This window comes from Cydia amplana, chromosome 22 (genome assembly GCF_948474715.1).
Source record: "Cydia amplana chromosome 22, ilCydAmpl1.1, whole genome shotgun sequence".
Lineage (NCBI taxonomy): Eukaryota > Metazoa > Arthropoda > Insecta > Lepidoptera > Tortricidae > Cydia > Cydia amplana.
Genome location: NC_086090.1, coordinates 7,965,335 through 7,979,580, shown reverse-complemented (window position 1 = coordinate 7,979,580; position 14,246 = coordinate 7,965,335). Strand labels below are relative to the sequence as shown.

Here is a 14,246-nt window from a genome sequence, read left to right as displayed (position 1 = left end):
TCTCCTCTACAGGTCGCAATTCTCAACCGATTCTTGTGAAATTTTGTGACCAGATTCTATGAGTAAATAAAATTTTTTTGTCGATCCCGTTTTTGGAAATTTTCGAAAATGGAGGAGTTGTGATACCTCGCGCTTAAACAAATAGTCGTATCGATATCATAAGAGTATTTTCTTTTTGAGACATATTTACATAGTAAATGGCAAAAAATGCAGAAAAATTGTATTGCTGGTTTAGGCGGTATTTAGATATTTAGTTTGTACTCGAGAATGAGTAGCCGAATTTCGTCAGCTTAGCTAAGAACTATCATGGCGCGTTTTGTAAACAATCGCTTTTTTTGTTTGCACACAGAAAGTCTGGGTTCGATCCCCAGTAAGACATAACTTTTTGTATTTTTTTTTTCACTTAAACTTCGTATTTTTTTTTATATTGTTGATTGATCAAACCGCTGTGTGGCGCTGTCATCGTGCACGGTCCCAATAAGCTATGCTCGCGAGGTCTACAGCTCACAGAGCCACTAGTATAACCTTGCGCCAGCTCGGCCGTGGCGGGAAGTCGGGCGGGCCGCGGCCCGTGTTGCAGTAGACTACCTTCTGCCTTTGAGATCAGATCCGTGACTACACGGTACTGCGGTGACAGGGGCTACCCTGTCGGGATCTAAATGTTACCTTGCGCCAGCTCGGCCGTGGCGGGAAGTCGGGCGGCCCGTGGTGCAGTAGACCACCTTCTGCCTTTGAGATCAGATCCGTGACTACACGGTACTGCGGTGCCAGGGACTACCCTGTCGGGATCTAAATGTTACCTTGCGCCAGCTCGGCCGTGGCGGGAAGTCAGGCGGCCCGTGGTGCAGTAGACCACCTTCTGCCTTTGAGATCAGATCCGTGACTACACGGTACTGCGGTGACTGGGGCTACCCTGTCGGGATCTAAATGTTACCTTGCGCCAGCTCGGCCGTGGCGGGAAGTCGGGCGGCCCGCGGCCCGTGGTGCAGTAGACAACCTTTTCCTGTCCTCGGCGACGGGACCTCGTCATCGCCATCAGCCGCACCGTGTAGTTCATGTTGGGCTTCAGGTCTGGTACCCTGACGAGTTTCGACAAATTTAGGAACTGATCTTTAAAGGGGGGCCGTTGTTTCCCATAAAGTTTTAAGTCCTAATGTATTGTTTATCATATTATCATCAGTCATAAAACTGAAATCGTTAACATGTCAGGATTTTAGTTAGGTTATCCTATAGATAGGTTAGGTTAGTTTTGTTTTATGGCAATTCCGGTCCAGCCTCGGCCAGTTAAGCTTTGGTTTCCTCCGATAGCGGTGTCGTCATATAGCGGCCGTCTCCATACAAATACTACATCCATATTTAGCCGTATTATTTAGTATGGAGACGGACGCTATATGACGGCACCGCTATCCTAGGAAAACCGATCTTTAGGGGTTTGCTTGGTCACTTATTCTTTAGTATGTCATCTTCATCTATTTCAATTTATACCTTATCGTGTCGCAGTAAGGTTCACCAATGGTGAATTAAGCCAACTATGACAGTTAAACGGAATTTACCTGGCAAGAAACGTCTCGTTAGTGAACAGTTTGGTGAGCGGTCCGAACGTATCCATCTTTAATTTGCCGAACCGGTCGATATAAGTCGCGTTGCCTGTCACCTCCATCTGCAAAAAGGTAAAACGTTAAGGCCATACCACAAGTAATACGTACAATCACCACACGGGATTGTTACGTTATTTAGGGTCCTAGCTAAATTGGTTGTTCCATACCAGGGATGTTGCGGATGCCGATTTTTTGACATCCGCGGATGCGGATTTTTAAAGGCTCACATCCGCGGACGCAGATGTCAAGATAGGTTACATAAAAAACGTCAAATATTACATTTTCATCATTTTTATTTCAAAAAACCGGCCAAGTGCGAGTCGGACTTGCGTTGCAAGGGTTCCGTACATTACGTCCCACTCACGCTTGACTGCTAATTTCTAATAGGTTTCTTTGGCTAATGACTAAATTACCTAGCAGTCTAGCACTTACGCCGATGCTAAGACGTTCCTGTACCGAACTGTTCCACATCCGCATCCGCATTAAATCCGCATCGATTTTATGCGGATGAGGATGCGGATGTTGAAAATAATGCGGAACTTCCGCGGTTGCGGATATTCGCAACATCCCTGTTCCATACTTGCGCTATGGAATGTTCAATTAAGCTAGAACCCTAAATGGCGTAACTGTACCTGTGCTTATTCGTAAAGTCTCGCAAAAGTAGGTAAGCGGGTGAGCTGTACAAAATCATCTGAACACAACTTTTTAGTTAAGAAAATAAGAGCGTAAAGATCATATAGAACAACTCACTCACTTATACACTTCTGCTGCTGAGTGTACTTATTATAGCACTTGTGTAATCCTAATACATTGTCACTTATTGACTGGTTTTATTATTTTATTTTATTTTATACATTTACAGTAATAAAACACAAAGTTATACATACCGATCTAGGCAAAAATATTTGCAAAAAAAGTAACAATACCCACCATGTATCCTTTAATTTCAGCATTGGGCCTGGTGGGCTGCTCCCACGTGAGATTCATGTAGTACCCCTGTTCCACGGAGAAGTCGCAGTATATAACGGAATTGTTCGGCTCGTTGGGTATCCCGTCCATAGTTAACGCCTCCATTTCTTTAGACCAGTTTCCGCAGCAGTTGTAGTTGCCTCCATATTCGAAACAAGCCTTCGCCTGTAACAGATTGTCATTCTAAAATTTGTGTACATTTTTATTAACATCTTGACTGTACATAGCTTTCAAAACTAGACCCTTTTTAATTGATAACCCATTAAAAGGGTTAATAACTGGTAACCCGTTCATTTGACTATCCCTTAATTTAATAAACCCCCAAACAACAGAGGCTTAAGGCTAACCTGTTTTCATAAAATTTATCACAGTTAAATTTTGTTTCAATCTAACAGTTATGCGAATAAGTGACGGATAGGGATAAACGATTATCAACGGCTTGTTAGATTTTTATTGAATAGCGCCATAAAAAAATAGTCGCTATTATAGTCATTGTCATTACCCTGATTTTAGCGCTTATTGTAAATCAGCCCCTAGTTTCCCTTTTTTCCAAAAAGGTGATCGCTCGCATAGTATGCAAATAAAAAGAAAATTGGAGATTTGAATTATTATGCTGAACGAGTAACCCTTTGATATGCTAACTAAATAATGTTTTACAATGGTAATACGTTAATAAAGCAAGCTTTTAAATTGAACTAGCGACCCGTCCCGGCTTCGCACGGGTTAACAAATTAAAAAAAAACCGCATCTAAATCGTTGCGTAGTTTTAAAGATCTAAGCATACAGACAGACAGCGACTTTGTTTTATACTACATATGTAGTGATAATGATAAGCTGCAAGTACTTTTTCTATGATAAAATAATGATAACTTTACCCTAAAAACGTAGGTTGTGTGCGGATCGAGGTTGTTAAACATGTATGGCAGATTCCTGTCGTCTCTAATATGAACCGCGTTCTCAGTTGTGTTATTTTTGTCGACTTTCTTCCACACCTCCAGCTGATAATAATGTACGTACTCGGCTACGTCGCTAGGCGGGGCACTAAGACCGATAGTCATGGAACGTGCCGTGAATCCATTGATAGAAATATTCGGGACGAAGTCAGGGTCTTTCGGCAATGTGGTCAGATTCGAGATCTCATCGTGATTGCTCCCAGCACCAGTTTCCACTTTCAGTTTCAACTCGTACGTGGTGTTTTTCGCTAATCCGCCAAGGACATAGAAATTCGCAGTTTTGTTTATTGAAGTCGGACTGAAGTGATAGTCGGTTTCCGTAGTATTTTTGTATCTCAATTCGTATCTTTTGATGTCGGAGTTGTATTGTTTTACTGTCCAGTTTAAGTAGATCGCTGAGGAGCTGACCGGCTTAGCGAATATTATTGTGACCACGGGATGAGCGACAATTTTAACATGTATTTGGCTGGTTAAGTTTTTGTATCCATGGGAATCCCAAACGCGACATATATGGGTCCCATTCTGGATGTCGAATGATTCTTTTGATATCTGTGTACTGTAAGTGCTGATGAGCTTTTTCATGTTTTTGGTCGTGGTCCCGTTTAAAGGAATATCTTCTTCGTTGTATCGTTGTAGTATCCATTCGATCTCAGTTTGGTCGTAAACTGTAAAGGAAAATATACATGATTAAATAAAATTTGCGGGCATTCTTCTGTAAATGAAAACTACCTACTTTATTTTCATGTTACTAATATTTATGTCCATAAGTATACATTGGCACAAATACTACGTATTTTGTTAATTAAAAAAAAAAGAATTGTAGGTTCAGCTTTAAATCCTACAACTAAAATAAAAAAATTTTTGGAACTACACCAGTTATCAAACATAAGAATTTTCTTTTAAATAAGTTACAAGAATCGGTGAAAATGCTACCATATTTTGACTTCCATAAATATCTATATATTAGAATTATGTCCTTGAATCCCTGATCCTTCTTATCACGTATATGCATACAAGATGTTAACTGTCCACAGAAGTGCCAACTTTTGCTTTAAATCTGTGTATGAGCCGGGTATCAATTTCGTTAACTCTACTCGGCTCTTTATCAAATACAATTATTTAAAAACGATATAAATAACGTCAAACGTTTAATCTGTAATAAATGGATGAGCATCCTCGTGTCTTTGCGGAAAACCCCCCATAACAACCATACATAAGCGATGACTAATACTTCTATGTTTTTAGTAGTTCATATTTTGTATTGAATTGGATTTTATAGAGACTATTTTCTGATGCTTAAATTACAGGCCCTCTGTTTGAATCTAGTATGTGATTATGATTAGTAGTACATAGTAGTAAAACACTATATTGTACAAAAATCAAAACAAAATAGGAAAAATAACATTTGTCACAACGGCGAACTTATCCCTTTAAGGGATCTCTTCCGGTTAACCTTTGAGCGATTAAGGGATTAGGGTGAGGGAACCTTAAATACGGCAGATAAATTACAGAAATTATGGAAAATTGAAAATCTCGCAACTCAGATGTACCAAAAAGATATGTAAAATGTTGCTTATTTACCCAGTGTTGTAATACCTAATGTAAATGTGAATGTAGGCATATAATCATATATATACTTGGTCAACCAGATCTTGACAGTAGAAAAAGGCGGCAAATTTGAAAAATGTAGGCGCGAAGGGATATCGTCACAGAAAATTTGAATTTCGCGCCTTTTTTTACTGACAAGATTTAGTTGACCAGCTATAATTATGTTTCCCTAAGGAAGAGTGTGTTCGATTAATAGTGCCATTGTACTTAGCAATGTAACTTTATGATAACTAAATATTAATACATACTAAATAGATTATTAGCCCACGAACTGTCAGATAGTATGGGTTGCCATGGCAACACACTAATAATATTATTCCTATACCGTTCGCGAAATGGGCCTCGTTTCTCAAAAGCTTGTAACTTGTAAAACAAGCGGAAGTCCCTTTCTAACAAAAGCTGTCAAAAACTGACATCCACTTGTATTACAAGTTACAAGCTTTTGATAAACAGGGCACTGGTGTAAACAGTGGTAAGTTAAGTATAATAATCATAGTTTGTCAAAGGACTGTCTCATTACAAACATAGAGAAAATCATACTATCTTTGTCTTACACTAGTACTAGCACCCAAAAGAAAACTGAAAACGATGAGTATAGTTTTCCTGGTTCTTACTGACTGACAAATTGGTTTGAACTATAGTACATACCCTCAAACTCTCATGTGAGCGTCAGCGTCTTATTCTTATCCGCCGGCAAATTGAACTGCACAATACTATTAGAGTCCGCCTTAGGATCAGATTTCATGGAGACCGGTTTCCCAGGAAAGCTCATAATCAAGTATACAGTCCTGGCTTCCCCTCGGACCACGCATGTGTAGTGGTCGGTCGTGGAAAGTTTGAAAGCCCTGGGGCCCATTTCTTGAACGGTATTAGACTAATATAATAATATTATTAGCCCACGAACTGTCATATAGTATGGGTTACCATGCCACATAGACTAGGAATCCTCTAGACGGAGTTTAGAGCAATTATTTCATGAAACCGATGCTGCCAAAAATACTGGGGTGCGGGGGACGAGGTGAGCGAGTCCCGTGCCGTGATTGGTCCGTTCAGAGACACGGACGTCACACAAAGACACTTTGACTCGAAGATGGAGTAAAACTACCGTATATTTGTGGCAGAGGGGGTAGCGCTACTATGCTCAGTCTAGAGGATGTCTTGTCTGTGCCATGGCAAGTTGGCAACACAATAATATTATTCTAATACCGTTCGTGAAATGGGCCCCTGGGGCCCGTTTCTCAATAGGGCTGTCCATACTCTCAGCGATTACCTTCAGGAGAGTGTTGGTAGTGTTGGTACTGCCTCGCAAGCACCGCACCCCGTACTATTAGGTTTTTACAATAATTATTATTTGTCAAAAAGTGGCATCCGCTTGTATTACAAGTTACAAGCTTTGAGAAACGGGCCCCGTGTAAACGATGGTAAGGTATAATTATTAGTACATACCCTCAAACTCGCATGTGAGCGTCAGCGTCTTATTCTTGTCCGCCGGCAAATTGAACTGCACAATACTATTGGAGTCCGCCTTAGGATCAGATTTCATGGAGACCGGTTTCCCAGGAAAGCTTATATTCAAGTATTCAGTCCTGGCCTCCCCTCGGACCACGCAAGTGTAGTTCCTTGCGTCATCCTCTGTGGCGTTCGCGATTTTCAGGATGTAAGACTGGTTTTTGATCTCGGTTGTGTATTTTACTGTTTCCGGGGTTCTGTAAATAAAAATAAGTTTTAGCCTCCTAAGGCCCAACGAAAAATTGAGTATGTAGTCAGTACGGCCCGTAGTCCTACCAGTAGTACTATTGTTTTATACTCATTCAGACCCAAGTACTTAAAACACTTTTTTTATGTTATTGTATTTATACAGCAATTTGTACAGCACTTTGATTTTTTTTTACGAACTTGTTAAAGGGCTCACAGACAAAACAAAACAGTCCTTTAGAAGTTCGTACACGCCAATTTCGATAAGCGCAGAATTTGAAATGGGTTTTCTATTAAGTCCTACTGGTAGGACCGTGGTACGCTATGACTACACAATTGTTGTAGGAGCTGGGTCTGAATAAGAAAGTTAATAAGTACTATGGGTAGGACCTTGGGCCTTAGGAGGTTAGTAGTTGCTATAATAAGGCCCACTTGCACCATCCCAATAACCCGGGGTTAAGCGGTTAAACCGTTAACCCAGTGTCAAATTGTACTAATAACCATGGTAACTCCAGGTGTAACCGGTTAACCCCGGGTTAGTGGAATGGTGCAAGTGGACCTAATATGGTTTAGTAGCGAGGCATTTATGAACTCGGTTTCAACCGGTTAGCTTTTTTAAAACAATTGAGCACAGTAAATCTGCAAGTTAGTGACAAGTCAATAAAATAGAACAATATAATAAAACTATGTTTATTAATACACAATTAGGAATTTATCATAATTATTATTTCGTACAAGATTATGTTAGTATTCATACGAAAGGCCAAATCACACCAAATGCGTAAGTAAGGCACCACGGCTTCAGCTCAGCAAATAATTTACGCAATCACATTATTATCCTGATTACGCACACGCACTCGGTGTGCACAGGCCTTAACTTTTCACTTCTGACACTGCTAATAGGGAGTATTACTGCAAAGTTTTGCCGCTAGAGTGCAGTACTAGCGACGTAAGTATACCATAGAGTAACTTATACATACTGTACCTTAAACTGTTTTTTGACAAGTTTTCACAGACAATCAAATATGACATCGATACATCAAGGTGATCAAGGCGGCTTGTTTACAAAGGGCCTACCGGGAAACGCGAAATCAGAACTCAGCTATCTGCCTCTTTATCGCTCGAATATGCAAGAGTGACAGAGAGGTTAGATAACAAATTTCGACTCTCTCGTTTGCGGTAGACCCTTAGATTGTGACTTGTTGTGGGCGTGGCGCCACCTACGCAGAGTTTTGCGTAATATTCCCTATTAAGACCATCTTCATCAGGGTTTTCGCCCTGTTATTTAAGCTGTCACAAAATCATACACAAGCCTAAGCGTAAGCGTTGACAATCGCATATTTGGCCTGCATGTTGCTCGCGTTCATAGGCTACAGCAATTGCCTAATTGCAAACGTCATAATTACAGTTTAAATGGAGTGTTCTCATACGGAAAAATGCACATTTTCCGCAAGCATAGGCGAAACTCACTATTACTCAGTTTTCCTGGAGTTGCGATCGAAAGTTAAGGCTTGGCCAGACACAGAGCGCGACGCAGCACCGCGTCCGCGCCGCGCGACCGCGGCACATGCTAACAGGTTACCGACGTCAAACAGACTGCGTCCCGCCGGTATCACGCCCCGCTTCTGTCGCGCCCCGCGCCGCGCGGCCCCTTGCGTCCGCACAGCGCTGCGCCGCGCGGCCCCTTGCGTCCGCGCAGCGCTGCGCCGCGCGGACGCGGCGGGCCGCCGCGTCGCGCTGGGTCACATCAGTCGGATCGGACGTTAGGCAGCGAGCGGTGGCGCGCGGCCGCGCCGCGTTCGCGCGCGCGATGAGGGCGTGTTGAGAGCGCGGTCCGCGCGCGCCCTGTTTGAACAGTCATCGCGTCGGCATCACGCGGCGCGGACGCGGCGCTGCGTCGCGCTCTGTGTCTGGCCAAGCCTTTACCATGGGACGATGCCGATGATAAAATAATAACTACAGAGGGCGCTAAAGGGGCCCACTGATTACCAGTCCGCCGGACGATATCGGCCTGTCAGTTGTTCGGAGCTGTCAACTTTTTGTTCTAACTGACAGGCCGATATCGTCCGGCGGACTGTTAATCAGTGGGCCCCTTAAGAATGTTCAGTTGACAGTCTATGGTTTTTAGGGTTCCATGGCCAAAGGGTAAAAACGGGACCCTATTACTAAGACTCCGCTGTCCGTCTGTCTGTCACCAGGCTGTAACTCATGACCCGTGATAGACAGTTGAAATTTTCACAGATGATGTATTTCTGTTGCCGCTATAACAAAAAATATTAAAAAAAGAATAAAATAAATATTTAAGTGCGGCTCCCATACAACAAACGTGATTTATTTGCCGTTTTTAGCTCGACAAGGAATGGTACGGAACCCTTCGAGCGCGAGTTCGACTCGCACTTGGCCGGTTTTTTCTTTTCTGCCGACTGTCTTTATGAAACAGGGCACTCTAAAGCGCACAATAGACACTTTGTTTTATTTATTCAAGCCCTATTATCTACGGGGCCCACAATGCCAACATGTTAAAGCATAACAATCAAACATAAAAGTAAAAAAAGAAACCGAACCGTTCGTCAGAAACCGTAGTAGTTGGCTCTGTAGTAGTTACTTCGCTCGTATTCGCAGTTGTTGCCGTATAATTTACAGTCGTAATCCCACCGACGACCCTATTTTTAAATAGTCAAATAAATATCTAGTCAAGTTAGTTAAATAAAACGTCAGCATATTTACGCTGGTCATAAAAAAACTCTCCTAAGATGACGGCGATAAAAAAAATTTACGAACCCTCCGTCAGAAACCTTAGTAGGTGGTCCTGCTGTTGTAACTTCACTCGGGTTCACAGTTGTAGCCGTATAATTTACAGTCACACTCTTACTGACGAACCTATATGTCGAAAGTTGAAATAGTCAAAAACATACAGTGTATCAATGATTGACAAGTTAGTAAACAAAAAGCTTTGAAACACTTTAAGCTCTCGTGTTTTGTACACATATTTAATTCATCATCACAGGCCTTTCCGTCTATTGCAGACGATTTAATTACACAAACATTTTTATAAACTAATTTCGGGTACCTAGTTCAGTGTTTTCCGTGACCACAGCTGAAACGTCGGAATTTAAGGTAAAAACAATGAAACTACATCGCGGTAGACCCGTTTGTGTAATTAAAAAAGCTAATCAAAACAACCCTAGTTTCGTGATTGATATCTGGTACGATGAAAAAGAGAAAAAAATAAAAATAAAACAAAAAAACGAACCCTCCGTCAGAAACCGCAGTAGATGGTACGGCTGTTGTAGCTTCACTCGGGTTCACAGTTATATTTGTATTATATACAGTTTCTGTCATATTTTCCTCACCGATGACCCTATGTGTGATCAAATAGGTAATGTATAAATTATTGTCAGATTTTATTTCTTTAAGGGTAAACCCTTAATTAGATGTATGTTTTACACCTAATTAAGGATTTACTCTTAACACTCATGCAGGGTTCGAAAGTATAGGATCAATGATAGTTATCTTGATAATTATCGTGATTTTTATGCCTGATAATTATCGATTTCATAATAACCTAACAAAATTTGTAAAAAATAGCAAAAAAACGTCCAATATTTTTTGACTATCAAAGAATTAAAAAATATATATAGCACCATCCATACCTGGGATAATTATCAAAGACTATAATTATCTGGATAATTTCGAACCCTGCACTCATGGTTAGGGGGCGCGAAGTTACTAGAAATACATAGAAACCATGCAGTGTCCCAGGGGCACGTTGTCTGCTGTTGCTGTCTCCGGCCGGGTTCCAGCTTGTAACCATAGAGAAATATAAGTAACTCCATACATCAGTTTTCTTACAAAAACGCGAGTTATTTCGTAGTCGACATCTAACGTCAAGTAGGGGAACTATCAGTACCGCTACTTGACACCATATACACAAGTGACGCTACTGACGATAAATGTACTACTAAAACAATTTACAACTAATATTATATATTTCTCTATGCTTGTAACTTAGAACTAGGGGGTGACATCGTCACTGTGTGACGAAACCCCACTTAAAAAAAAGGTAAAAAAAAACTACAATAAAAAAAAAACCAACCCCGTAACAGGGACCGCGGCAGTTGTTGCTTCGGTCACTTCATAGTTTATGGGCTCAGTTTTCCCTTCGACCATCCATATCACGTTCGGATTGTCCTGCTTGCTGATAAGACACGTGAGGACCGCTTCCTTCCCGTACTCCCCTTTGGCGGTTACGTTCTGTATGTGTCGGGGGTCGGGCTCACCTGAAACAAGATTGAATTATGGTTACTGACGATCCTCATCAACAATGGCCACAGAATAAATAATAGTACCTACTAGGTACAGAAGATTCACTTCTAACAAAACGCGTCTTTTATACTAGATGACCGCTAGGTGGCGCAAGCGCGAGCGGGCGTCTGTTACGATACGATACGACTATAGGGTTATGTCGCGACTCGACGAAATCGCGGAGTGAGCCACGCCCGATAGCCAAAAACCAATCTCCCCTCCTCCCTTTCCTCCTAAACAAAAACCCTCTTGAGGGCTAGCTGAGAACATCGAATATTGAAATTTCGTTATCAGCCTATAATTATTGGTCAAATATGCAAGAGTGATTGAGGCAAATAACGAAATTTTGGTTTTAAATGTCCGCGGTAGGCCGTTGCCGATAAAAACAATACAAACAACGCACTTTTTTATTAGACATTAGAAATATAAAAAAAAAAACCGGCCAGGTGCGAGTCGGACTCGCCCACCAAGGGTTCCGTAGAAATACAAGTACAAATTTTCAGTTTTCAGATTTTTCCCGCACGGAACCCTAAAAAACAACACGGTTTTTAACGAGACTACGAGTAATTCATGTTCTTTAAAATTCCAGTTACAGTTTTACCCGGTTTTAGCAAGTTTACGTTTTTTTTTTCTCAGTCAATCATAGTTATACTAGTTATAGAATAAATTTAAAAGAGGAAAAATTACTGTCTTGGGTGAGACTTGAACTCACGGCCTCTGGATTCAAGTCTCACCCAGGACAGTAATTTTTCCACTTTTAAATTTATTCTAAACTTAATAGCATCGATCGCAGACGTTTCAGCTTTTTAACATTTAAAAAAAATATAGTTATGTTATAAAACAGTAGGTTTTATTGTTAGAAGATGGATTTTCCTGTGTTTTCAAGCAGAAAGCATACCATAAAGCGATAAGTGCATTTATTATTATTTTTGTTTTTGTTTTTAAATCTCTTTTTATGTAGTTTACCTGGGCAAATGCCCGCTAGAATAATCACTGACGTCACTGAAAATAAAATACTCACTACACCTTATAAAGCAAAGTCCCCGCCGCGTCTGTCTGAATGTTTGCGATAAATTATTAATTACTCAAAAATTACTCAACAGATTTTCATGCAGTTTTCATCCATCAATAGAGTGTTTCTTGAGGAAGGTTTAGGTGTACAATTTGTTAAGGTTTTGTGTATATTGTATGTTTTATTCAACTTGCCTACCCGTGCGAAGCCGGGGCGGGTCGCTAGTACAAATATAAATAAGTTCCTGCTGTTAATCTTCGAGGCATCATTGATTAAAAAAAACCGGCTAAGTGCGAGTCGGACTCGCGTTCCAAGGGTTCCGTACATTAAGTCCGACTCACGCTTCACTGCACATTTCTAATAGGTTTTCCTGTCATCTATAGGTAAAGAACTATTTTGTGTATTTTTTTCAAAAATTTAGACCCAGTAGTTTTGTAGATAAAGGGGGGGGTAAATTATTTGCCTATTTTCTTGAATAACTGCTAAACTATTTATCCTAAAATTATATTTGGGTCAGAAACTTACATGTGTCCCAAATTCCTACTTAATTGGTCCAGTAGTTTTGGATAAAATAGGCTGTGACAGACGCATGAGTGATCCTATAAGGGTTCCGTTTTTAGGGTTCCGTAGCCAAATGGCAAAAAACGGAACCCTTATGGATTCGTCATGTCTGTCTGTCTGTCCGTCCGTATGTCACAGTCACTTTTTTCCGAAACTATAAGAACTATACTGTTGAAACTTGGAAAGTAGATGTATTCTGTGAACCGCATTAAGATAAGAAAAAAAAAAACAATAAATTTTGGGGGTTCCCCATACTTAGATAGAACAGACACTCAAAAATGTTTTTTTCATCAAACCCATACATGTGGGGTATCTATGGATAGGTCTTCAAAAATGATATTGAGGTTTCTAATATCATTTTTAGGGTTCCGTACCCAAAGGGTAAAAACGGGACCCTATTACTAAGACTCCGCTGTCCGTCCGTCCGTCTGTCACCAGGCTGTATCTCACGAACCGTGATAGCTAGACAGTTGAAATTTTCACAGATGATGTATTTCTGTTGCCGCTATAACAACAAATACTAAAACAGAATAAAATAAAGATTTAATTGGGGCTCCCATACAACAAACGTGATTTTTGACCGAAGTTAAGCAACGTCGGGCGGGGTCAGTACTTGGATGGGTGACCGTTTTTTTGCTTGTTTTGCTCTATTTTTTTGTTGATGGTGCGGAACCCTCCGTGCCCGTGTCCGACTAGCACTTGGCCGGTTTTTTCTAAACTGAATAGTTTGCGCGAGAGACACTTCCAAAGTGGTAAAATGTGTCTCCCCCCCCCCCTCCCTGTAACTTCTAAAATAAGAGAATGATAATACTAAAAAAAATATATGATGTACATTACCATGCAAACTTCCACCGAAAATTGGTTTGAACGAGATCTAGTAAGTAGTTTTTTTTAATACGTCAAAATCCCCTAAATACAGAACCCTTCATGGGCGAGTCCGACTCGCACTTGGCGGCTTTTTATTTCCTTTTGAGGTACGGAACCCTAAAAATTGTTCATAGTTGCAAGAAAAATCCGTAGGAAAATATTAATGATATAGTTATTTTATGTAATCGTTCGTATTTGTTGGACAGGGAAAAGTTTAAGGGTTTAATGTTTAATAATACCATGACACAAGGACCAAAGAAAGTCCTTGAAATTTTAACCCTTCCTTTTTTTCCCCTGGGTACTTGAGAGGTGCCTAACGAGAATTGGGGTTGCTAAGTGTTAATTAAAATATGACTGTAATGTCAGTCTTATCAAATGGGGTTAAAAACTTTTCACAAGGTTCTTCACATTGGATGCGGATCTGCATACCATTCCGGTGTGCGAGCGGCACATCGCTATTTACACGCATATCGTTGTTTCTCTCATCAGGGTTCAATATTATCTAGATAATTATAGTCTTTGATAATTATCTGATATATCGGATAATTATACCAGGCATGAATGATGCTATATTTATTTTCTTTGAATTCATTGATGGTAAAAAAATAATGATCAGGGTGTTTTTTTATATTTTAGGTTATTATCAAGTCGATAATTATCAGGGATAAAAATCACGAT

The 14,246-nt window shown here is 40.5% G+C and overlaps 1 protein-coding gene across 1 annotated transcript in view; it reads right to left on the bottom strand.

Moving 5' to 3' along the window:
* Window positions 1-14,037, bottom strand: part of LOC134658512 (tyrosine-protein phosphatase 69D) — a 49,873-nt gene extending 35,836 nt beyond the window's left edge. Inside the window, exons 1-7 of the mRNA XM_063514198.1 lie at window positions 13,998-14,037; window positions 10,920-11,103; window positions 6,575-6,834; window positions 3,443-4,185; window positions 2,529-2,732; window positions 1,554-1,660; window positions 935-1,079 (exon numbers count right to left, since the gene is read on the bottom strand). Coding sequence (XP_063370268.1) covers window positions 935-1,079; window positions 1,554-1,660; window positions 2,529-2,732; window positions 3,443-4,185; window positions 6,575-6,834; window positions 10,920-11,103; window positions 13,998-14,037 — 1,683 coding nt within the window. The remainder of the gene's footprint in view (window positions 1-934; window positions 1,080-1,553; window positions 1,661-2,528; window positions 2,733-3,442; window positions 4,186-6,574; window positions 6,835-10,919; window positions 11,104-13,997) is intronic.
* Window positions 14,038-14,246: the final 209 nt, after the last annotated feature.